Source organism: Artemia sp. Qi Xiang Cuo, chromosome 3 (assembly GCF_049724085.1).
Source record: "Artemia sp. Qi Xiang Cuo chromosome 3, ASM4972408v1, whole genome shotgun sequence".
Taxonomy (NCBI): domain Eukaryota; kingdom Metazoa; phylum Arthropoda; class Branchiopoda; order Anostraca; family Artemiidae; genus Artemia; species Artemia sp. Qi Xiang Cuo.
The window spans coordinates 74308155-74332185 of record NC_142796.1 but is presented as its reverse complement, the minus strand read 5'-3'; the positions used below and the strand labels follow the sequence as shown (position 1 = coordinate 74332185).

General features: G+C 35.7%; 1 protein-coding gene across 1 annotated transcript in view; it reads left to right on the top strand.

Annotated features, from left to right (window-relative positions):
• The window catches only part of LOC148954516 (uncharacterized), a 118093-nt gene extending 94293 nt beyond the window's left edge, over positions 1-23800 (top strand). Inside the window, exons 3-4 of the mRNA XM_089087129.1 lie at positions 7082-7248; positions 23350-23800. Coding sequence (XP_088943255.1) covers positions 7082-7248; positions 23350-23361 — 179 coding nt within the window. The 3' untranslated portion in view covers positions 23362-23800. The remainder of the gene's footprint in view (positions 1-7081; positions 7249-23349) is intronic.
• The last annotated feature ends 231 nt before the right edge of the window (positions 23801-24031 follow it).

Below are 24031 nucleotides of genomic sequence, written 5' to 3'. Positions count from 1 at the left end.
GCAGTTGTAGTCAGTATCCATCGTTTGACTCAGTTCACTCTCCTGATACAAATAAATCAAATTCGCAAAAAAGTGAAAATTTGAAATTTATGCCCATAAACAAAGAAAAGCTGAATCCTTCAAAGCGAAAAGCAGGAGTGCAGCACAACGAAGAGAAACGAAATGAAGCCCATGGCTATTTATCACCGTCTAGAAGTAGTAGCAAAAATAGTAGGAATAATAGCAGCCTTCATCTAGGCCAGTATCCATCTTTTGACTCGGTTCACTCTTTTGCTACAAATAAATCAACTTCGAAAAAAGGTGAAAATTTGAAATTTATGCCCATAAACAACGAAAAGTTGAATCCTTCAAAGCGAAAAGCAGGAGTGCAGCACAACGAAGAGAAACGAAATGAAGCCCATGGCTATTAATCACCACCGTCTAGAAGCAGTAGTAGAAATAGTAACAGCAATAGCAGCCTTCATCAAGGCCAGTATCCATCGTTTGACTCATTTCACTCTCCTGCTACAAATGAGTCAAATTCGCAAAAAAGTGAAAATTTGAACTTTATGCCCACAAACAACGAAAAGTTGCATCCTTCAAAGCGAAAAGCAGGAGTGCAGCACAACGAAAAGAAACAAAATGAAGCCCATTGCTATTTATCACCACCATCTAGAACTAGGAGTACAAATATTAAGTGCAATAGAAGCCATCATCCAGGACTGTATCCATCGTTTGGCTCAGTTCACTCTCCTGCTAAAAATGAGTCAAATTCGCAAAAAAAGTTAAAATTTTACCTTTGTGCCCACAAACAAGGAAAAATTGCATCCTTCAAATCGAAAGGCAGTGCAACACACCAAAGAGAAACGAAAGTAAGCCCTTGGCTATTCATCACCACCGTCTATAAGTAGTCGTAAAAATAGTAACAGCAGAAGCAGCCTTCATCAAGGCCTGTATCCATCGTTTGACTCAGTTCACTCTTATGCTACAAATAAATCAACTTAGAAAAAAGGTGAAAATTTGAAATTTATGCCCATAAACAACGAAAAGTTGAATACTTCAAAGCGAAAAGCAGGAGTGCATCACACCGAAGAGAAACGAAATGAAGCCCATGGCTATTCATCACCACCGTCTAGAAGCAGTTGTAGAAATAGTAACAGCAATAGCAGTCTTCATCAAGGCCAGTATCCATCGTTTGACTCAGTTCACTCTCCTGCTACAAATAAATCAAATTCGCATGGTAACGCATTCTAACGATTGCATTTTTTTCTTCTTTTCTCCACTTTTACTTTCCTTTTTGTCAAAATTTGACAATTACTTTTTAATTAAGCAAATATAACGACTAGTGTCAAATACTTGAGTTTCAATTAGGATGTAATTATCACTTTTATTTCTAATTTTATCTTCTTAAAGCATAAATCAGTAAATGAAAAATTAAATCGACTAGAAAATTTTATATCATAACCTCCTGAGACCTGACCATAGAAATACTTTTCTGATTATGTTCATTTCTTTGTAGTTTACTTTAAAAAAATTATTTTGACCATTGATCAACTAAAAAAAAAAGTTGAACCCCCCTCCCTCCCTCTGGAGGATGTCCACAGGTGTGGACATTGGGTCCCTATTGAGCTAAGAGTATAGTAAAAATCTGTTTCGTCTATTAAAAGAGATTTGTCAAACCGTTGAAAACAAAACATTACTCTTCATGAAATTTCTTGAAGCAGTTGTTGTCTTGTGTCAAGCAGAGAATGATTTTACACTGCAAACACATCCATCCTGACCTTTTGCAGCATCCAGGCCTTTTGCACCGGGCTGCATTCGCCAAGTCACAAAATTCTGGTACATGCAGTGCAGCTCTGGCATATGGTGGAGGGATTGGCCTCTTTTTCACACTCAAAACACGGTGTTGAGTTTCACCCAATGGCTCTTCGTTGCTATTTTCTTGACCTCGTGACTCCGAGCTTCCAGAATTGAGCAAAAACTCGGCCACGTTGAAACGAAGATCAATGAGCTGTTTGAGGTCACCAGAAACTTCTGGGCCATGGCCCTTCAGTTCATGAAATGCATTGGCTAGTGCAGCATCCACAAAATGATGAAACAGACGCACAGTCCATTTTTTAGTACGCGTCTCAAATCGGTAATAGCTGACCATGCGGTCCACAAGGTCGACCCCACCCATGTAGGTGTTGTAGTCGGAGACTACTTGTGGACATTTGACCTGCACGTAAGACCCCTGGCGCTTGTCATACCGTTTGACCTCTGTCTCCTCTTCTATACCTTTGCAGTTTGAAGACAGGAGAACCACTTTGTTATGATACCACTGGGTCACGGCCATTTTCTATCTGAGCGCACAGACATGACAGCGGTTCCTCTACCCTTTCTTTTCATTTCTGTTTCGGTAAAAAGCGTTGGACCGTTGGCACCCAAACGGTTCTTCATGATAGTTCCGGTCGCATTTATTTTTCTTTCAGCCAGCATGTCGAGGAGCTTAACAGACGAGAAGAATCGGTCAAAATAGACGTATGTACCTTCTGGTAGGGTCTCAGACAAGTGCAGTGCGATCCCAGCTGACAAGCCCTGTGCTACTAGCTGTTCTCCCAGGGTGGTGGCTCCCTGGTAGATTTGGAAGTCAAGTATCAGCCCTGAGGAGCTGGCAAGGACAAAATTCTTTAATCCAACCGGATTGGGCTTGTTAGGGACATATTGCTTGAGAGTCGACATACCCTGGAAGGGTATCATCTGTTCGTCAATTGAACAGTTCCTGTCCCGTGGCAACTGGAGACAGATATTCCTGAAGTTGTCAAGGATCGGCTGCACCTTCCAAAGCCTATTTTCGGTTTTTTTTTCGTCTGAGATTTCTGAATCAACAACGAACTTCAGGTTCGACCGGATTGTGAAGAATCTGTCTCGAGTCATCTTTTGTGATATGGCTTCCACCCTAAACTTCCCAGACCAGAACATGCGGATCCGAGGAAACTTGAGGTTCCCCATCAGGATGACAATGCCAACAAAAATTTTCAGCTCGTCTGGAGATACATTCAAGCTTTTGTGGTGGGCCAACTGATAGTTGTAGTTCATGCAAAAAGTTATACGTTCGAAGAAGCTCTCCGGGTAATATTGCAAACAGAATTGTTCTGTACTCCACTCGTCGTGGTCCTGGAAATGAGCGGGGCCCACGTCCGGCCCACGATGATTATCAAACCGCCTAGACTTCCTCCAGGACAAGGTTGCTGCTACTTTGTCAGCCTTCAAGCGTTTGGCATGGGTTGCTAAGGGTACGTTGTCATCAGATTCTTCACTTTCAACATTTGGAAGAACAGCATAACTACTTGATGACAGAATGGCTGCAACAGCTGGTTCACTGTCAGAGTCTGAAGACGACAAGGAGTAGTTTTTTATCCATTCCTCATCATCATCTAAATCAGAGATGTCCAGGTCACTCTCATCGAGCATTCCAAGGGCGTCATCAAGGGAAACTACAATAAAGGAACAGGTTTAGTAAGCTTGAAACTAATAGCTAGATAGATAGATAGATAGATAGTGATTGGCAAAATAACTACTCACAAACCCTAGTGGACCAAATTTGCATTTCTTAGTAAAAAAAAATACAATAACAACACAGAGTTACCACTGTAACGAAAACACGACATGTAACAGTCAGAAAATACAAAATACAATAGTCATAAATATAGGTCATAACTATAAAATATTTTAAAGGTCATAATATAAAAAGATAAAAAGGGTAACAAATAAAATAACCAAATATTCAACAATGAAAAAATAATATATACAAAATCGTTTAATTTTTAGCAGACTTACGAGTTGTGATTTTGGTTGATTTTATTTTCAAAAAAGGGAATAAAAGTTTTTTATAATGTATGGAAGAAATGGGTATGGGAGACAGAATGGGGGTGGGTGGGGAAACTTTATGGGGGTGGCGATTTCTTATGGGTGAGTGGCGGCTAAGTTGTTGCCAATTTAGTAAATAAAACAATCATTGGCCTCTGCTATCCCCATTAGAATCAAGATTTGAACTACAAAAAATCAACCCTAGCTTTTTACTCGATTGGAACCGCCTGTCCACAGACGTGGACATGGAGGTTTTCCAAGTTCCAAAAGATGGCCCTTATCGAACTAACTGCTTTTAAAACTATCTAAGCACTGTCTACAATCAAGAGAGTACACCTGATTTTTCTCAGAACTCGTTCTCACTACTTTCTTTTTTTTTCTTTTTTCTTACCTTTGCTTTTTTTCATCTGCTTATTTTAGCCTTTTCTAGCTTGTAAAAAAACCACTAAAAGTCGCAGAAACTTTCTGAAAAAAATCGTAGATGACTTTTCAGGTCCAAAAAGCACGTTGAAACAACTAAATCTTTGCTAGATGGCGAGGCCTTTGCACAAAAAATATTTTATGGGGGTGTCCACAGACGTGGACACCAGGTCCCAGGAGGATAAACACGGCAAAAACTGAACTAAACGTTTCTGAGGCAATTTGTAAGTCAAGTATATAATTTATGAAATTATTTTATTTATAATATAATTTTTCATATTATTTTATATACAATTTACATATTTATAATATTAATAATAATTTTTTATATTTATTACACAATCTATGAAATAGGATTCATTGCTGTATTAACGTATAAAACATTATTAGTCTTTAATATAAGTTTATTTTTAATATTTTCATATTTAATATTTTGGCCTGTGTTGTGCTGAGGACTGTCCTTTGACATAGGGCTAAAATATTCATTTAGAGTTAGAATTCCACTATCTTGAAAAATAAAGAAGAAACTATTTCCCTATTGTTTCTAAGTGTGGTTCGTTGTTTGTTGATTCTACAATTACCTACTGGTGAAAAAACTTAATTGTTTTTTGTGTTCGTCTAATGCGCTTTGACACAGATAAAATTAAATGTAAGTTTTAGAATAGACTTATTCAATTTAGCTTCTTATTTAATGGCTAATGGGGAATAAAATTTCCTATATGAATGCTTAACTTTACTATAATCGATTCAATAAATCTTTTGATACTAAAACTAAAAAAAACAGAAGTTGGCTTGATAAAAGGATTTACCATGCTATAACAACAAATGATGGTAAGTAAGTCTTTAAGAGCTTTTACTAAAATAGCCAAAAGCTTTTACGTTGGTTAGTATGAGAACAATATTTTTAGCCAGAAAGCAAGAAAATGAAATATCTCTAAATGTTGAAAGCAGATCTAAACAAATTCTAGTATATTTGGAAATTATCTGCCGAACTGCCAATATATAGTTATTTTAGTATGGAATAAATTTAGTATGGAAAGAATAGGAATGATCGTTTTACTCTAAACCCAAAAATAATGTTTTGCCCAGAAATAATGGTGTTATAAAAGTTATTAATGTGCCATTGCAACCTGCCCTAGCAAGTATACTTTTTTTATTTTGCCTTGTAAAATAATCAATGCCGTTTCCAGGATTACGTTGAGAGGGGGGAGGGGGTATGTTACAAAAAAAAATTAAGAATCACAATAAAAATTTGTTTTTATGCTGTTTTGTTACGTTTTTACGAGCAGGACAGAAACTTTAAGGGGAGGGAGGAAGGGCATAAATGGGGGGGGGGGTTGCTTTAATTTATATATATATAAAAGTAGGTTCTTAAAAACAAATATTTTAGTATATTTTTGTAATATCTTCCGAACTGCCAATAATGTTGTTATTTTATTGTGGAATGACAAATCTGCCACGAAAATTCCTTTATAAAATCTGATCATGTTGTAAATGATTTTTTTTAGCATTTTTTTTTTATTAATGCCTAAACTTTAGAGTATATCCTTGTAGAACTAAAAAGTTAAAATTCAACCAAGTCTTTTGACATTTTGAAGAGTGTGAAGCTTTTAGGGGGGCAGTATCACATTTTTGTCAACGTTGAATTGTGAAATAAATCCGCAAAACCAATTAGTCGAATTTGAATATTTGTCTGTAAATCTGTCGATTCCCAGTTAAAGGTTTACTTTCTTAAGCTGCTTGGTGCTGTATGTTCTTAGCTATTTTTTTCTGATGTTTCGCCCACATTTTTATCTTTTTAATTTAGCGCCCGATTTTTACCAAAACTGCAAAAGCAAATGTGGATTTGTTTTTTTCATTGAAAATTGTATCCTGATTTCTGATTAGTTGCCACATCCTGATTAGTTGCCACAGTGTAAAAAATCAGTAAGTTGCCACAGTGTAAAAAAATCATTTTTTATTATCACTATGCTTGGTCCTTTAAAGTTTTGTTTTTTTATAGCTCATCTTTTTCTACGAATCTTAGTATTTTTTAGGCGTTGGTTACTTAGTCCTGTGCTTGTAACTGTGTATACAGAAGGAAGATAACGGTTGTGTGTGTCTTTTTAAGGGGCAATTGTATCAACCCAGTGGTCCAAGAATGTCGCAAGAGGGTTCTTTCGAACGGAAATTAACAGTTCAATGTCTTTGTTAATTAAAAAAAAAAAAAAAAATAGAATCACTTTTACCAAAAAACGGCATTTTGTTTTGCACGGAATTTAGTTTTGCTAATTTCCCTTGTTTTTGAATTTCTAAAAGTAATTAAAGATAATTAAAGTAATTAATGTAATTAGTATTTAAAGTAATTAAGAATTTATGATTAGTCTTGCAACAGTAGGCATGCATCAAATACCATTGAAGTAAAGAGCAAATGCTCTTTACTTCAATTTAATCACATGTCTTTGCTCAAAAGGTGCAGAAGAAATGTTAAGAGCAGTGCAATAACAATTCTCGAAGACGTTGCAAGTGAAGAGCCCAGTAAAAAAAATATTATGACCCTCAGTTTAGCGATTTGAACTGGGAGACCCACGTTTGTTATATTATTAAACAGGCTAGTGTATCTCTGTCTCGTTTTTTTAGCATTAGCAGAATCTTTTACTTTGGCAAGCAATTTATTGAACTATATTCCATATTTTTGCGCGACTAGGCAATTTTTTTTCTGCGTAACAGCAACGACCATTAAGTACTTTCTTAGATTTTCTAAGCAACAGATATGCATGTTTGATTATATATATATTTAATTACACAATTTTATGTGTTATCTGTATATGTCGTTTAATTTTATTTATTTAAGACGTGGTACTCATTGATCTTGTCGAAGATGAAGTCGAAGATGAACTCAGCGATAGCAATTTAACTGTTCCATTTAGAAGCCCAGGACATGGAATGGAGCCAAGCTCCGACGTATCTTCTGATCGTAATCTCTCGGAAGATTCACGAGGGGACGTGGACATGTCTGCTGTAAGTAGAATATATTCATTTCAGTGCATTTTTCGAGTAGATACAGTTTTGCGCTTCTTTTTGCTCTATTTTGAAAACTTTAGCCAATTATTATTGTGCTGGGGGACGGGAGAGGGAGTTTGTTTAAAGTAGACAGGTGTCCACTTGTGCTGCATACATGTGCAGAGCGGATAGTAGTTAAAAAAAATATTAATTTTAACATTCTCTCTCCCCCTTTCTCTTTCTCTCGCTCTCTTTATCTCTCTCTCCCTCCCTCTCTCTCTTCCTCCCTCTCTCTCTCTCTCTCTCTCTCCCCCTCTCTCTCTCTCTCTCTCTCTCTCTCTCTCTTTTTGTTTATTTTACTATTTTTTTACTTAAACTATTGCTTGATTATTTTGATTTAGGGGTCCTGGCCATTTTCATACGGAAATGTGATGAGCTTTTGACTCTTTTTTTTTACTTAAAACGAATTATTAAATTTAATTAAAAATTCAGATATCTTGTCATTTTGTTACCCCTTAAGACATCTGATCGACATTTCGAGGTACACATTTTTACTTTATCTGTGGCTGCTCAATGTTGCAGGTAGGGGAATTTTCCGTAGAGGGGGGGGGGGAATTAGCGATCATTTTTTTCCCCCTTTCGGATCATCAAGTGAATATGTATTAAATGCGTATCAATGGAGATTTTTCGCCGGATGAAAAAATTTTTTTTTTTAAAAATTAAAAGTAAAACGCGACTCTAAAACTTGGAACTAGTAGAAATAATGCTATATGAGAGTGGGTGCCTCCTCCGTGAACCCCAGCTATTCAGGGTAAAGTTTGACCAATCTTCAACTGATAATATGATTAATAACAACAAAATAGCAACTAAAACAAAAATCATTGATCTATTTACTCTCTTTAAACGAGCAACTGTGTATGCATGTATGTATGTATATGTATTTATAATTTTTTTCTTGTAAACAGCTCCATATTATTGTTATTTTGAAAATTGTCACCCTGAGATTTTCTGGCCTGAAAAAATGATTTGAATAGGTCACGAGTTTCAGAAAAGTCGTTTAGAGCCTTAATATTGGAAAAATAATTGTGTGTGCAACATCACATTTATGTACACTTAAAGAGCAAAATTACATACTTTTCCCCTAGGGGTGGTCGTATTGTTGTTAGAATCTAGGATGCACGCACAATTACACAAGAGGACAAATTACTCTGAACAGCTAAAGAAAAAGGTATGAAAATAGAAACAGCAAAAATCACATTGAATTGCAAGCGAAAATGTTGCACAACGAAATCCATGGAATGAAAAAAACAAGGAGAGCTTGAATATGCCTCCTTTGATATTCCGATTGATTTAGTAAAAGTATTTCCTGATAAACTATCAAAACCTTTATCAAATATTTATACATACATACAGACGAAATATACATAAAATGAAAATATTTTGGATTTCTATGGATTCCCACCAGTTTTCTTAACATCGATAGTCTCTAAACTGTATAAGAGCTTCGCAGCAGATCAAACAGTTCGTGGTAACGAACTGTAAGTAAGGAGCGACCCAGCTTAATGGTAACCGAAACTCTAAAAAAAACGGAATTTTTTATACCAAAAGAACATCAAAATAATCAAATTTTAATTCTGATTTCAAATATATAAGTTTCATCAAGTTTAATCTTATCTATTAACAGTTAAGGGCCTGACACAATTTGGCTGATATTTGAAAAAAGAGGGAAGACTCTCTAAAAGCTAAAAAACCTTAATGAAAATCACGCCATCATATTCAGCGTATCAGAAAACCCCACTGTACAGGTTTCAAGCTCATATCTACAAAAATGTGGAATTTTGCATTTTTTGCCAGAAGAAAGATCACGGATGCGTGTTTATTTGTTGTTTTTTGTTTTGTTTTTTTTCCAGGGGTGATCGCATTACCCCTATGGTACTAGAATATCGTTGGAGGGCTCATTCAAAAGAAAATTAATATTTCTTGTGCCTTTTTTAAATGACCAAAAAAAATTGAGGGCAACTAAGCCCCCTCCCACGCTCATTTTTTTCCCAAAGTCACCTGATCAGAATTTTGAGATTGCCATTTTGTTCAGCATGGTCGAAAATATTATAACTATGTCTTTTAGGATGACTTAATCCCTCGAAGCCCCCAGGGGGAGGGCTGAAAGTTATGAACTTTACCCAATGTTAACATATAGTATTGGTTATTGGGAAGTATACAGACGTTTTCAGGGGGAATTTTTTCTGGTAGTGGGGGGTGGAGGTGGGTCGGGGGTTATATGGGAGGATCTTTTCATGAAGGAAGTTTTCATGGGGGAAGGGACATTGCCATGAAGGGGGCGCCAGATTTACCATCATTATTTTTTAAAAAAATCAGAAATTAAATGTAAAAAAACAAGTTTTTTAACTGAAAGTAAGGAGCAACATCAAAACTTAAAACGAAAAAAAAATATTAGCTATATGATTGGGTTCAACTTCTAGTCAATGCCTCTTTAAGCCAAAGATTGTTTAGCACTTTCATAAGAGCTATTTATTCTAAATAACGGCCTTTGTGATTAAGGGATCATTTTAAAAAATTGGAACAAAATTCGAACTTTAGCTTAAAGAGCAAGGTATTGACTAGGGGGCGAACCCCCAAATATACGTATTAAAAATCTATTAATATAGAAGTTCGTTCCGTAAGTTAATTCGTAAGTTACTTATATTTATTACTAATAAAAATGTTCGTAAATAAAATTCAACAAGCTTCGAGAAAGCCTTTTAACCAAATAAAAGTAAAATTAATATGCAAATTTTATTGTAATTATTCATGCGCGGTTATCAAAAATAACAACCAGCATTAATTAAAAAACGTTCACAAATGAAATAAAAAAAAACAAGTTATTTTAACTAAAATTCAGGAATGACGTTAAAACTTAAAACGAAGAGAAATTATTCCGTATATGAAAGGGGCTGCCCCATCCTCAACGCCTCGCTCTTTAAGCTAAAGTTAGACTTTCTCAAAGCTCAATTTTTTTTTAACAATACAATTTTGCTTTAATTGCAAATTTTTCAATTAACTTTAACGAAATTCACACCATCAGATCCAGCTTATCAACGAACATTATTAAAGAAAGCTTCAAACTCCTATCTGCAAAAATGTGGAATTTTGCATTTTTAATTAACTTTAACGAAAATTACATCATCACATTCAGCTTATCAGAGAACCCTATTAAAGAAGTTTCACGCTCCTATCTGCAAAAAAGTGGAAATTTGCATTTTTTGCTCGAAGAAAGATCACGATGCGTGCCCTCCAAAAAATGGAGCGCAACTAGGCCCCCTCCCACGCTCATTTTTTCTCAGTCACCCAATTAAAATTTTGAGATAGCCATTTTGTTCAGCATAGTCGAAAATCTAATAAAAATGTCTTTTAGGATGAGTTAATCCCCCACAGTTCCCAGGGGAAGGGCTGCAATATATGAACTTTGCCCATTGCTTACATATTGTATTGGTTATTGGGAAGTATACAGACATTTTCAGGAAGGAATTTTTTCTGGTGGGGGGGGGACTGGAGAAGGGAGGTACTCGGGAGAATCTTTGTGAAGGATGTTTCTTTGGGGTAAGGGACATTTCTATGAAGGGTGCGCCAGATTTCCAAGCATTATTTAAAAAACGATCAGAAATTAAATTTAAAAAAAGAAAATTTTTCAACTGAAAGTAAGAAGCAACATTAGAACTTAAAACGAACAGAACTTATTACTTATATGAGGGGGGTCTACCCCAAGTCAATACCTCGCTCTTTACGCTACAGTTTTTTTTTAGTGCTTTCAAAAGAGCTATCTATTCTAATTAAAAGGACTTTGTGATTCTGGGTTTAGTGAATTAAAATTTTTTTTAACTTTTAACATAAAGAGCGTGGTATTGACTAAGGGGAGAACCCCCTCATATATATACGTAAAAAAAGCGATACGGCTCAATAGTAATCGAAACTTTTAAAAACGGAATTTTGATGTCAATAAATGTATCTATGGGACATTTAATAGCTGTGGGACAAAATGGGACAAAATGTATATATGGGACATTTAACATCTATTATTGCTTTTTCCCCAGATGGGAACAGTACTATGCCGTCAGGACTAGCAGCCAAAAATGTGAAACGTTTGCGGATATAAGCCAGCAGGACTAATTTTGCGGTCAAACTTTATTTCAAAAGACGACTTTGCCTTCGGTTCATGGATATGACCGTATTCCATTGCTTTAATTCTGTATTGCTTAGGATACAGAAGTTGTTTCACAACTGGAGCTACTGTCTTAACACGCTGCTTGCATATAAGCCCTGCTACTGAAGAAGTAATTCTATTTTTTCTCTGCAGCTGCCAACTATCGTCGATACAGACTCCCTGAAGGCGTGTGGATAATTCAATCTGGCAATTCTCTCTGACTCTGAACACTGTAAGCGCTGCAAAACAGCCACTTTTGTATTTTCAAAAGTTTCTGCGTCAAGATCTGGAGCAATTGCGTTGGGACCATAGTTTTTATCTCCTCGGCTAGCAATCTTTCCTGAAACACTGCCAAATATGCGCTTTTTGGCTTTGCATTTTTTTACCTTAAGCTAGCCATAATTCTTTCACGTGTAAGTTTTTTTCAATGGACGAGTTGGAGTTGCTCCTATGCCTTTTCTAAAAATCTCTCGCTAATCTAAATGTCCCATTGCATACCGTATTCCTGCAGATGCAGAACGGGTGTTATAATGTACCCTCTTAATTACTATGTTATTTTTTTTGCCTTTAAACCTAGCAACAGTGGACATAAAATACTCTGCCAAATTAATTGTGCCGTTCCGATCAGTAAGCGATCTTGTCTAATGAGGGTGTCAAACGCTTCATATGAATGACTAATGAACGCACTGCTTGGGATTTTTCATTTTCCAGTTCCACGATTTTTCCGGATAACTGACAGCAAGATGAACACTGTCTGTGGTCCCCACGAAAAAAATATAAAGGAATTGCGTTTAACTCTCTAATCAGATCTTTTGACGATATGACATGTGTAGTGGTTCGCACAATTGCTTTTCTTGCGAAATCGTCACAATTTTTTTATTACTGGACCGCTGAGAAATTTCCTACATTCTGCGCTTTCTTTGAATTTGTTATAAAGTCTCTTTTTCAAACACTTACAAGCATGATAGGCGCATTCAATTTCTTCCGCTATTCCACCATATGATACCTTTGTCTGAATGGGTACTTGAATCACCAATAGCTATAAACTTTGTATATTTTAGTTTATGCATAGCTGGTGCAACACGAAAGGCCTCTACCAGTATATCTGATTTCATCGCAGTGCTAGAACCACTCCAGTTCATAATACATCTATATTCAGGAACCAAAGTAGATTCTTGTTGTCGATTTGCCATGCAGATGCAGCAATACTTGTTTCTAATTCCTACACGTAGGAGTCTTTTTGGATAGAATCCAATTACAACACCACAACAAGATAATGCAGTGTATCTATTACCATAACTTTGTGTGCACTAACGGTCATCAACTATAACACACGTATCGACTATTCCGTTGGATTCAATCTTTCCATCAGCTTTCAGTGCCATTCGGCCCTCTATTTTACCGTTTTCTTGCAAATAATCGTGAAGGATTTTCTCTGTGGACTCCCCGATAATGCTTTCGTACTTGGTAAATGTTTTTTTCGATGGGCAGTGAATTCTAATTGTAGAAAAAAGGTCTTGAATCTGGGCATGAGTCATGCTGGCGTTTATAGCAGCAACTACAACTTGTTTGTTGATATTTCTAGACCCCGTTTCTTTTTGTTGCCTCTTTTTGTCCATACCTCTAATTGACCAGTCGTTTTTTCCGTTTCAGGCTGAGCGGTCGTGTTTTTGACAGTTCTGTTTTTTGCTATTTTTTTTTGTTACTTCTGCTAGCGTTAGTATACATTTTTAATTTAAATGGAATATTAGTGTGAATCGTAGCTTCTTCCTAGCAATATTCACATTTGAAGATAAAGAGGGAGCGCAAAACAAAAATGTACTCTCTGTCTAAAATCATGTTTTAAATAATATTGAATTCTTGACACCTACAATAAAAAAAAAACAAATAATCGGTGCAAGTTCCGTTAAAATATAATTGCACAATCATTATACAGCGGATAAACAACCCAACCAAGTAAGCTATGGGACAATTTTGTGTAAATATTTGCATTAAACGCAAAATATGTTATACGAGTGATTATGATTTAGAATCATTGCCTCACGAGCACCTATCAGTCCCCTATTTCTGTTGTTATCGGAGTCTCTGTCCCCCACGATATATTACCCTGTCCTGTGGTAGATTTCCATACCCGTATTTGAGTGGAACCTAGCTATTTTTTTCACCCCCTTTTCTTCTACGAGCGTGGACTCTCTCCTATACCAATTTCAAGGACAATACCCCCCCCCCTCCCGCGGCGGTGTGGTTTCCAATTACTTTTGACTTATAAAAAAAGACTAGAACTCTCAATGTCTGATAAAATGAGCATCATCCAAAGTTTTTACGACCATCAGGAGGAGGTGGGGGTGGTGAAGGGGCAGTCCCCTTCCTATAAGGAAGAAATTCTGCTCATTTCGGGGTTTGATATTACTCTTCACTTTCATAATAACAGCGTAGACGGAGGTATCCCCTGAAATCAAGAAAGATTAAATATCAGTTTCACATTTTTGATGTGAAAGTTTTTTTGGGAGGGGGGGGGGGGGGGTAACCCCCCCCCCCAAAAAAAAAAGAACAAAATAAATTAAAAAAATACCCAAACAAAAGTTCTGAATAAGGCCTAAGGGATTATACATCAATCTCTATCCCCCTTTCCCCTTGTCTCGTTCTTAGAACTAATTATGTATTTATCTGAAGGCTCAATGAGAGTTGGGATCTTTTGGCTTCAGAAAACATCCTTTGAGGCATGTCCTTCTATCCCTAATTAGCCAAAATATTTTTAAGGTCCAATTTCAAATTTCAACACAAATTTCACCGTCTTAGGTAAATTCTCTGTTGTTTTACAATTCCACACGCTATTTTAAGGTCATACAATATCATCTCCCCCTACTTTCGATGAATAAAAAAATTATTTAACCTAGATTTAATACACTTTCAAGCTTGTTTTGACTAGCGACCTAATGAAAAATCGAAAGAATTGTAAGTTCCAGGACTATTCCTACGTAATATTGTTTGTGTGTCTTTTAAATTCTGACAAAAAAGATGTTTTTGTTTTAATTTTCCCGTCTCTGTTCATTTTTAACTATGTTTGTTGAAATGGCTATCATTTGAATGAAATTAAAAGGAGAGAAATGTGTGAGAAAAAATGGTATACGAATTATTGGTGGTTCCAACCCTCCAGTGCTCCTTGTCACTTTGATCTAGAAAAATTCACTAGAAAATCCATCAAAATGTATCTATAAACCTACTTTACGAATCTTCGACCAGTCACACAGTATTTATTTTCAACTCCCCGTAAAAAAAAAAGCTATGCATTAGAATGTATGTGGAAATCTTCGTGACGGAAATTGTGAGCAAAGATGCTCATAAGATTTTATTTGTACTTATAAGCAAAAACGTATCCAGTTTCTGTCTGGAGATGGGATGTAACAAACACTTTTAAGAATATACAAAAAATTTTTTTGCGCATTTTTGCTACAATTTTGGAGGGGGCGGGGGATTCAAACCCGGTATATACCCCTTCCCTGGATACGGCATTGATTATATAAGACTCGAGTTTATGCTGCTATGACTACAATAAGTGTAAGCCCTTAATAGTAGAAAAAAATGTGTAAAAACGACACTACAAAACTAATTAAGCAACACCTATGAAATACTACCATCGCTTTCTTCACTTCTTGTTACGGCATTTACTTTTTATTTACCAGATTAAATAGGTCTGCAAATAAAAATTTTCTTTGACCTCTCTACATTTACAATTAAACAAAATAGAAATAAAACCCTTTTTAAATATATTTTCGTTTATTTATTTATTTATTTTTTTTTTTTTTTTCTTTTTTTTTTACAAGGGATATGAATTGAAGAAACTAAATTCGCTGCTCTTATTTTAGAACTATCTGCTGAACTTCACGACAAAAAGTCGACGACCTGAATTGCTTCTCATAATAAGAATGAAAATTAGGGCCTAGAAACCTAGTTTTTGTAGCTTCAAGCCCCCTCCCCCCACAGACACGCATTAATTTTACTTCCCCGTTAAAATATTATTTGAAGCTATGCATATTCCTGTAAAATATTATATAAAACAATACATTTAAATATATAAGGCAAAAGAAAAAAAAAACTACGTGACATAAATCGTTAATATCACTAAGCGGAAGGTCATAAATCAATGTCTTTACACTACAATTTAAATTTATACTACAAAATAAAAGGAATGAAAGTTGCATGCCTAGAAAAAGTGTTATTTGTTATGAGGCTGCAATCCCCTACCCCTCCTCTTGCGACAAATAATATTTTACTTCCAATCTTTATCCCTTATTATCAAAAGTAATTTCTACTAGGACTAAGTGGGATAGATATTAAAGAGTTTTAAGTTTTGAAGCTTCAATAAACTCCCCTCCCCCACATTTTTTTAAACTTTCTTGTCAAAAGATTAGATTCTTATGCATCTCCCGGTAAAATATTATGTAAAATTATGCACTAAAACATGTAAAGCAAAAGTAAAAAAAAAATTACATTCCATAAATCGTTATTAAGTACTTTATTTGCCCCTACGATAGTAGGCCCATCCCTGGATCTGCCAGTGACTAAGTAGAAGGTCATAGATCAAAGTTACGCTACAAAATAGAATGAATTATATTTTTATGTCTAGAAATTGCGCTATTTGTTAGGGGGCTACAATCCCCTTCCTTTCTCCTTGCGACAAAAAAATTTGTATCTTCCTTGATTTATCCTACATTTCTAAAAAAAATTTCTACTAGGGACAAAGTGCGATAAAAATTGAAGGGTCATAAGTCACATGCTTTTTCATAAGGCACATTCAGTGTGTTTGAATTTGAAAGTCTCTAGGTGAATAGAATTAAAAAAGAAAGAAAACCATCAAATAAACTTAAACACAAAATGTGTATTTGCCCTCTCCTCCGTTGCCCGTGTTGGTTTGTTTATCAGTCTGAATCTATTGATTCATCCGAACAACTTCCTAAGAGAAGTATGAGAATTCGGATCTAAGCCCCTAAAAGCACACAAACCTATAATAAGTCTAAGGTCTTTGAAAGGTTCATACTTTAAAAATTAATCAAGTGGTACTTACATATGTTTGATTACCAATTCTTCGTAGCTCTTTAGACATATGGGCACATTAACCATCCAGCGAGAATTTTTAAAAATATCCGATTCTAAATTGCGACCCGCAGTTATAACTTTCAGTCTTGGGATTTCTGCTGCAGGCTCTTCTTGAAGAGATGTTTCGTTCAAGTCGAGTAAATATTTTGGAAGTCGTGGTCTTCCAAGTTTTTTGTATATTTGCTTTAGTTTTTCCCTGTGCTTCTGTACAGTAACCAAGCCAATGCCTCTTTTATTACGCTTCTTTACCATCTTTCATAAAGCACTTTTGTGAACTAACAAGACCAATTTCTTTAATTGCCTTTCTCTTCCTTCAAAATCTTTGATCACAATCTAATTTGACGGAGCATTCCTATTTGCATAATATGTTGAAACAATCTCCTTTGATGTCAGTCGATACAAGTTGAAACCCTGAACGTTTATCACCTTAAAACCGGTAACCATGCCTGCCTACTGAAACTAAATATGCAACACTTCAGGAGTTTCTTATATAAAACTGATGGTAACAACTTCTAAATAAAGTGATGAAAATGCCTTTTTTGAATTAATCAGGAAAAACACTTAAAAGGCAAGTTGTTCCTTTCAAAATCCTCCACAAGTCCGTGTTAAATTTATTAAACTTGTATTTACCGTTTCCTCATACAAGTTGAAATGGAATTTGCACGAAAAAGTCTAATTTAGAAAGCCAAGTAAAATATATTAAAAAAACAGCAAACTCAGATTATATTGCTAGATCAGGAGAACAGATAGAAACCAAAATCGATGCCTTAATGCGTCTGTTGTCGTCATACAAGCTAAAAATATTTAACATGGAAGAGATAGCCGGGATTGTTTCTAATTCCGTTCCTCCTTAAGGTGAATGTCGCTAAATTCATTGCAATGTTAATTTTCCTATGCTACGAAAAGAGATCTGGCTCTCTGACCCGACATACCAGCACAATGGAATTTCGCACTAGTGATCTTTGAAAAAGGATCTAAAACTTGGTCGTTTTTTTTCTGATAAAATTACCAGGTAATAGAAAAAAAAAATCAAATTTTAAAACTTGGAGCTTTTTTTAAAAAGCTCGTGTGCCTCAGAAATTGAAAATTTTAAGCAATAGAAAGTACACTAAATTCAAAAAAACTTTAAAAATTAATGTGCCGGATTGAAAATTATAGATTCTTTTAATCTATTCCTCCACGATTGTTTTTGAGTTTTTATATTTTGGACTCTTGCACGGCATGGATAAAAGCGAAAAAATCAAAATTAACTTCAAATTGTAGATCTTTTTATATTTAGTTTATTCCAAACTTTTCAGCTTTCTAATCCGATTCATTAATTTTATATATAATTATAAATAAAATTAAATTTTACTCTGTTTCTCCTGTCCTACATAACCCCACTTTACACCCCTTGGCTGGAAACATACCCGAGGCTAGGACGGGTCATACTTAAACTTGCGTTTAATAGTCTACTTGTCTTTAATTGGAGTGGCCATTGGGGTTTGTCTGCTGAGAGAACCACACATAGTCTAGTCGCTTAGTCAAGGGTTCGTGTAAATTTGGAAAAAAAGTGTGTAAGTTGGTCCACAGGGGCAGTTTGATGTGTTCTTTCGAATGAGACTGGGACACAAGCCATCTGAACTCTTTAAAAGGGGGAAACAGGGGATAAAATTCACCCAAAATAGGGAAAAGCAAAAAAAAATTTTTTTCCTTATTTTAGCTTGATATTCACTGTGTATACTTGATATTAGACAGAAATTGAAGCAAAGTGATGGAAAATGTGCTTGAAGTGTCCCACCATCAAAGGGAGGGGTGGGGAGGGGGTGAAATTCACATAACAGGAAGGACACGGTAAATAGTTGTTGTTGTATATTTAAAATTGGCCTTCGGTTTGTTTATTCACTCTTATATAGTCACTGCTTTAATGGCTTGGCGAAAGTGCAGAGGCTGTCCTGGGAGGGGGGAAACAGGGGTAAATATTTCCCCCGGGGGAAATGCTACAGAATGGAAATGTATGATTTGCTGTCTCCAAGTTTGTTCTCGCCACGCAGTTGGTGCCCTGGTTCAGCAGCCTATTAGTTGCTGGCGTTAGATCTGTAGCAGGCTCCATTACAGGCACACAGATCAATGCATGGTAGTGAAGCCTTCATGCACTTGCATGATGGCTTGCAGGCTTTCTTGCAGCTACATTTGACCAGTTCTTTGCACGCCTTATAAGCCTCTGGTAGCGTCGTCCAGACAGGATGCCACTCATCATTTCCGAGCTTCCATCAGAATTCAGAGGGGGAAGGAGGATTCTGAATGGGGTCGGCTGCTCTTCCCCAAATTCGGCCAGCCTGAAAGTGTCTGGTGCGGCCGTCTGTGGGGCCGTCTGGTGCGCTGAAGAAGGGCGTCGGATGTTTGTGGGATGCGGTCAATCTGCCGTCCCTTGGCAAAAAGCCCTTTTCTCGCTTCGTCAACACCCAAGACTTCGCAGTGAAAAAAATCGTAAAAAACTATCCTGATTCTCACACACCAAGTGTAAAAGACTATTTGACAATCTTTACAGACAGCAAGCCTAAAGGAACAGCAGAGCGCTGTACCAATGTACGAGGAGACATGAACTTTGAGGCTGCGTGGGGTGTTATGGGGACAGGTGGAGGCTACGCCACACTATCTGAAACACTAGGCGTCCCTTAGGCATGTGCCCTATGTCAAAAGAGACTTCCATGAAAACTGAATCGGTAATTGGCAACATATGGATGGAAACGTTGACGGAAATCTTACAGCAGAACGGAGAGGAGTCACTGAAAATGGTAGTTCCCGAAAACAGGTTTCTGAATAGTTCCTATTGGACTACAGTAGTGGGAGACGGGGGGTGGAACAAACGCAGCAAGGGCCATGACTACACAGTCAAAGGATGTGTAGGGGTCATTATTGGCACTTTCACTAAAAAAAACTATTATGTATGGGGATAAAAAAATTAATATTGTTATATTTGCTTCAGCTGTGAAAAAGGGTGAAAATTCCGTCAGTCACGTATGCTTCATAAATTATAAGGGTCCATATAAAAGTATGGAGACATACATTCTCGTTGAAGGTTTTCGCATTAGTGAAGAGATGCACGGGTTACAATATCTATGGTGCGTTGGTGTCAGATATTCTAGCGTTTTTAAACAGTTCGTGGTAACGAACTGTAAGCAAGGAGCGACCCGGCTCAGTAGTAACCAAAACTCTAAAAATCGGAATTTTGATATCAATTGATGCATCAAAAGAATCAAATTTTAATGCTGATTTCAAATATATAAGTTTCATCAAGTTTAGTCCTACGCATTCTTAAAATTTATTTATCGCTTTCAGAATTGTAATTTTCTTACGTGCCTGAGAAAATTTACCTGATTTTCGAAAAAAGGGGGAAACAACCCCTTAAATTTTATAGAACCTTAATGAAAATCACACCATCAGATTCAGCATACCAGAGAACCCTACTGTAGAGGTTTCAAACTCCTATCAGCAAAAATGTGGAATTTTATATTTTTTGCCAGAAGAAAGATCACGGATGCGTGTTTATTTGTTTTTTTTTCCCGGGGGTGATCGTATCGACCCAGTAGTCCTAGAATATCGTGGGAGGGCTCATTCAAACGGAGATTAAAAGTTCTAGTGCCCTTTTTAAGTGACCTAAAAATGGAAGGCAATTAGGCCCCTCCCACTCTCATTTTTTTCCCACAGTCACCCGATCAAAATTTTGAGAGATTCATTTTCTTCAGCAGTGTTGAAAATATAATAACGATCTGTGAGGATGACGTAACCCCCCGCCGGCCCCGGGGGAGGGGGGAGGGATTACATTTTTGAACTTTACCAAATGCTTACATACAGTTTGGGTTATTGGGACGTATCCACATTTTGCCAGGGGGGTTTTTCGGGTAGGGGGGGGGGGGGCGGGGGGTATGGGGGAGGCTCTTTCCACGGGGAGGTGGTGCGGGGGGAAGGGAAATTGCTATGAAGGGGGTGCCGGGTTTCCCAGCATTATTTAAAAAAAACGATTAGACATTAAATTAAAAAAACAAGTTTTTCAACTGAAGGTAATGAGCAGCATCAAAACTTAAAACAAACGGAAATTAGTATGTTTATAATTGGGTTCGTCCCCTAGTCATTACCATATTCTTTAATGTAAAGTTTGTTTTAATACTTTCATAAGAGATATTTACTCTAATTAACGGCCTGTGTGAGTAAGGGGTCATATTAAGAAAATTGGAAAAAAAATTCGAACTTTAGCGTATAAAGCTAGGTATTGACTAGGAGGCGAACCCCCTAATATACGTATTAAAAATATATGAATATAGAAGTTCGTTACAAAAGTTAATTCGTAAGTTATGTATATTTATTACTAATAGAAACATTCGTAAATAAAATTAATTAACTTTCGAGAAAGCCAATAAAACCAAATAAAAGTAAAATTAATATGCAAATTTTGTTTTAATTATTCATGTACGGTGAGCCAAAATCAAAACCTGTATTAATTCAAAAACGTTCATAAATTAAATAAAAAAAAGTTTTTCTAAATGAAAGTAAGGAGTGAAATTAAAACGGCCAGAAATTATTGCGTTTATGACAGGAGCCGTAACCTCCTCCCCGCCTCGGTGTGTAATCGCAAGGTTGTTAAGTTCTAAAAAAATTAATTTTTATAACAAAAAAAAACAATAGTTTTCATAGAGCGGCGTTGAGTAGGGGACAGCTCCTTTCATATACGCAATAATTTCTGTTCGTTTTAAGTTTTAATGCCGCTCCTTACTTTCAGTTAAAAAACTTTTTTTTATTTATTTAATTTATAGACGGAAGCAAAGCGTCCCGTACAGCCTTTTAAGGGTGTACACTTGTGAACAATGAATCGTGTTTTTTATGGAACAGGCGTTGTTTTTTTCTAAGGAAATAATCTAAATAATTTTTCTGAGCAAATTTTTCTGAGTAAATAATCTAAGGAAGATCAAAATGATATCAGACTTCCAGTTTGGCCAGTTCTAAAAAAGATAACAGAACTGCAAGGTACTGCAGCTACCCTTGCAGCAAGGGGTGCATAGATACTGGTCAATAGAACAAGGATAGACAGTAAGAAGTCAGTTGTTTATATCCTGTTTCTACTGGGCAGTGGATCTCTGCAACTTTACAGCCCGATGGACTGAATAAATTCAGTAAAAAAATAGGTTATGGTAAAGGGGCAGATTAGTTCCCCCTGTATTGTAGGGTGCAGAGGTCCTACCAAAGGAACTGGGATATACAGTAAGAATTAAGTTGTTTAAATTCTGCTTCTCCTGTACAGTATCTTGCATTTTTACAGCCTAATTGAATAATTTACCGTTAGAAATAAGTTGTTTTTATCTGGGGGATCTAATCTGCACTTTTACCGAATTGCCTAATTGACTGAATAATATACTGTTAGAAATAAGTTGTTTTTATCTGGGGGAACTAATCTGCATCTTTACCGAATTGCCTAATTGACTGAATAATACACTGTTAGAAATAAGTTGTTTTTATCTGGGGGAACTAATCTGCACCTTTACCGAATTGCCTAATTGACTGAATAATATACTTGTAGAAATAAATTGTTTTTATCGGTTTTTATCTGGGGGAACTAATCTGCACCTTTACCGAATTGCCTAATTGACTGAACAATATACTGTTAGAAATAAGTTGTTATTATCTGGGGGAACTAATCTGCACCTTTACCGAATTACCGAATTTAATTTTTTTTTTAGCCACCAGCCCTGTATGATGTCATTCCCAAATGTTCTAACCTCTTAGTGTGCTTATTTTGCTAGAATTCATTCTAATATGTTGTATTTTTTCGGTCTAGTAGTTTGAAAAGAAGACCTAGAATATTTTAATTCTAAAAATCTTTACAAATTTTTAGTTCTGATTGGGCACAGTCCCCCCCCCCTATCTAGGAAAGTTTTCTTAACTTCAAGTAATCTTAAGTTTACGGAAAAGAGTTTTAACGGGATTAATTGCTTTTATTAAGATCGAAAAAAAACCGTTAGAAAAAAACAATATTAAAAACTGTTGCGCTTAAATTTAAATCTGTCAGCTCTAGTCTGTATACTTTTTTTCCTTAAAATCGTAAAAAATACATATTTATGAAAAATGCTAAACAATTTTACATGGATAATTAATGTTCTGCTGATGCAATTATTTTCAATCGATCAAAAAAACTAAATTGATCCAATCTAGCAACAACCATTCTGAGGTTTTGCTGCCTTTCATTAGGAGGCACTGATGAGCAAATGTGTCTTTCCGCAAAAACTTGAGCGACTATGTTACTTGTGGGGGATGAGCTTGAAAAGTAGACAGTGTAATAATAATAGAGCAGGTTATTCAAAGAGGATTATGCACAGTGAAATTCTCGTCTATTAAGAAGATAAAAGGGGTGACATCCATGACAGAGCTTACCCTCATATGGTACATATAATAAATGTCTACCGGTGGAGATACCTTGACCGTTGGTGGAGATTCCTGAGAACTGCAAATACATTCTTTTGACCATTTGAATACACAGTTGTATTGTGATTCAACTAAACGCCCTTTTGAAGCCGCTAACCCTAATTATTAAACAAATATAATATTTTAAAACTATTATCAATTCTTTAAATTCATATAATTGCTTCTTGCCGTAATTATTAGTTAAATGTCACTTTCTATTCATCCTAGCTTGTTCTTCTTTTTTTTTCGTAATAATCTTTAACGTTCGAATGAAACAGGCATCCATTTGGGCATTTTAATAAGTTTTAGCCCTGTTCTTTTTTTATTTTTTATTTACTTCTTTACATGTCTTTTATCTCCAATCGATTAATGTCCTTTTTCTTTTCTAGGTTGAAAATTAGAGATGAGCAGTAAATTTTGAATTTAATTCTGTGTAGTCTGTATACTGTTGCCGTCTTTTTGTGTAATGGCGTGTATTTTTACATAAAAAGTCGTTGCAACAGACATGGCTTCTTTTAATTGTAAAGTTAAAATAAAAATCAAGGGTTCTCAACTTTAAGTTCGTTTCATTCTCCGTATAATTGTTTTTTATGCTTTTTTTTCTCACAATTTTTACATTTTAAAAGAAATTGAACCCTTTACTTTTTTTCATTAAATTATCTTTTTGCTCATCTCTCGCTAAACGAATTTACTGCTTATTCAATCTCTTCTGCTCTTTGCACAGCTTCTGCTCCTCAGACAAGAAATCGTATCCCGAGTCAACAATCAAGTAAACAAGAAAAAAAATTCGAAACATTTTATTTTCTCTTTATCTAAATAAATATTGAAAAGAATGTTCAAGTACAACTTTATAATTTATATTCTTACATCTTATCATATACTTTGTAGTTCACTGTTCCTAGACTCAGGAATTATTGAAGGAACCATTATAAAAAGGTTGAATCAGATGGGAAGGTGATCTTGCTCAAAATCATGGGCTTGGAATTCTAGAATTGCTTTTTATCTTAGAAAAGAAGAACGGTATAGTTACAATAATGAATCTCTACTGCTAAATTAATATAATAATTATAA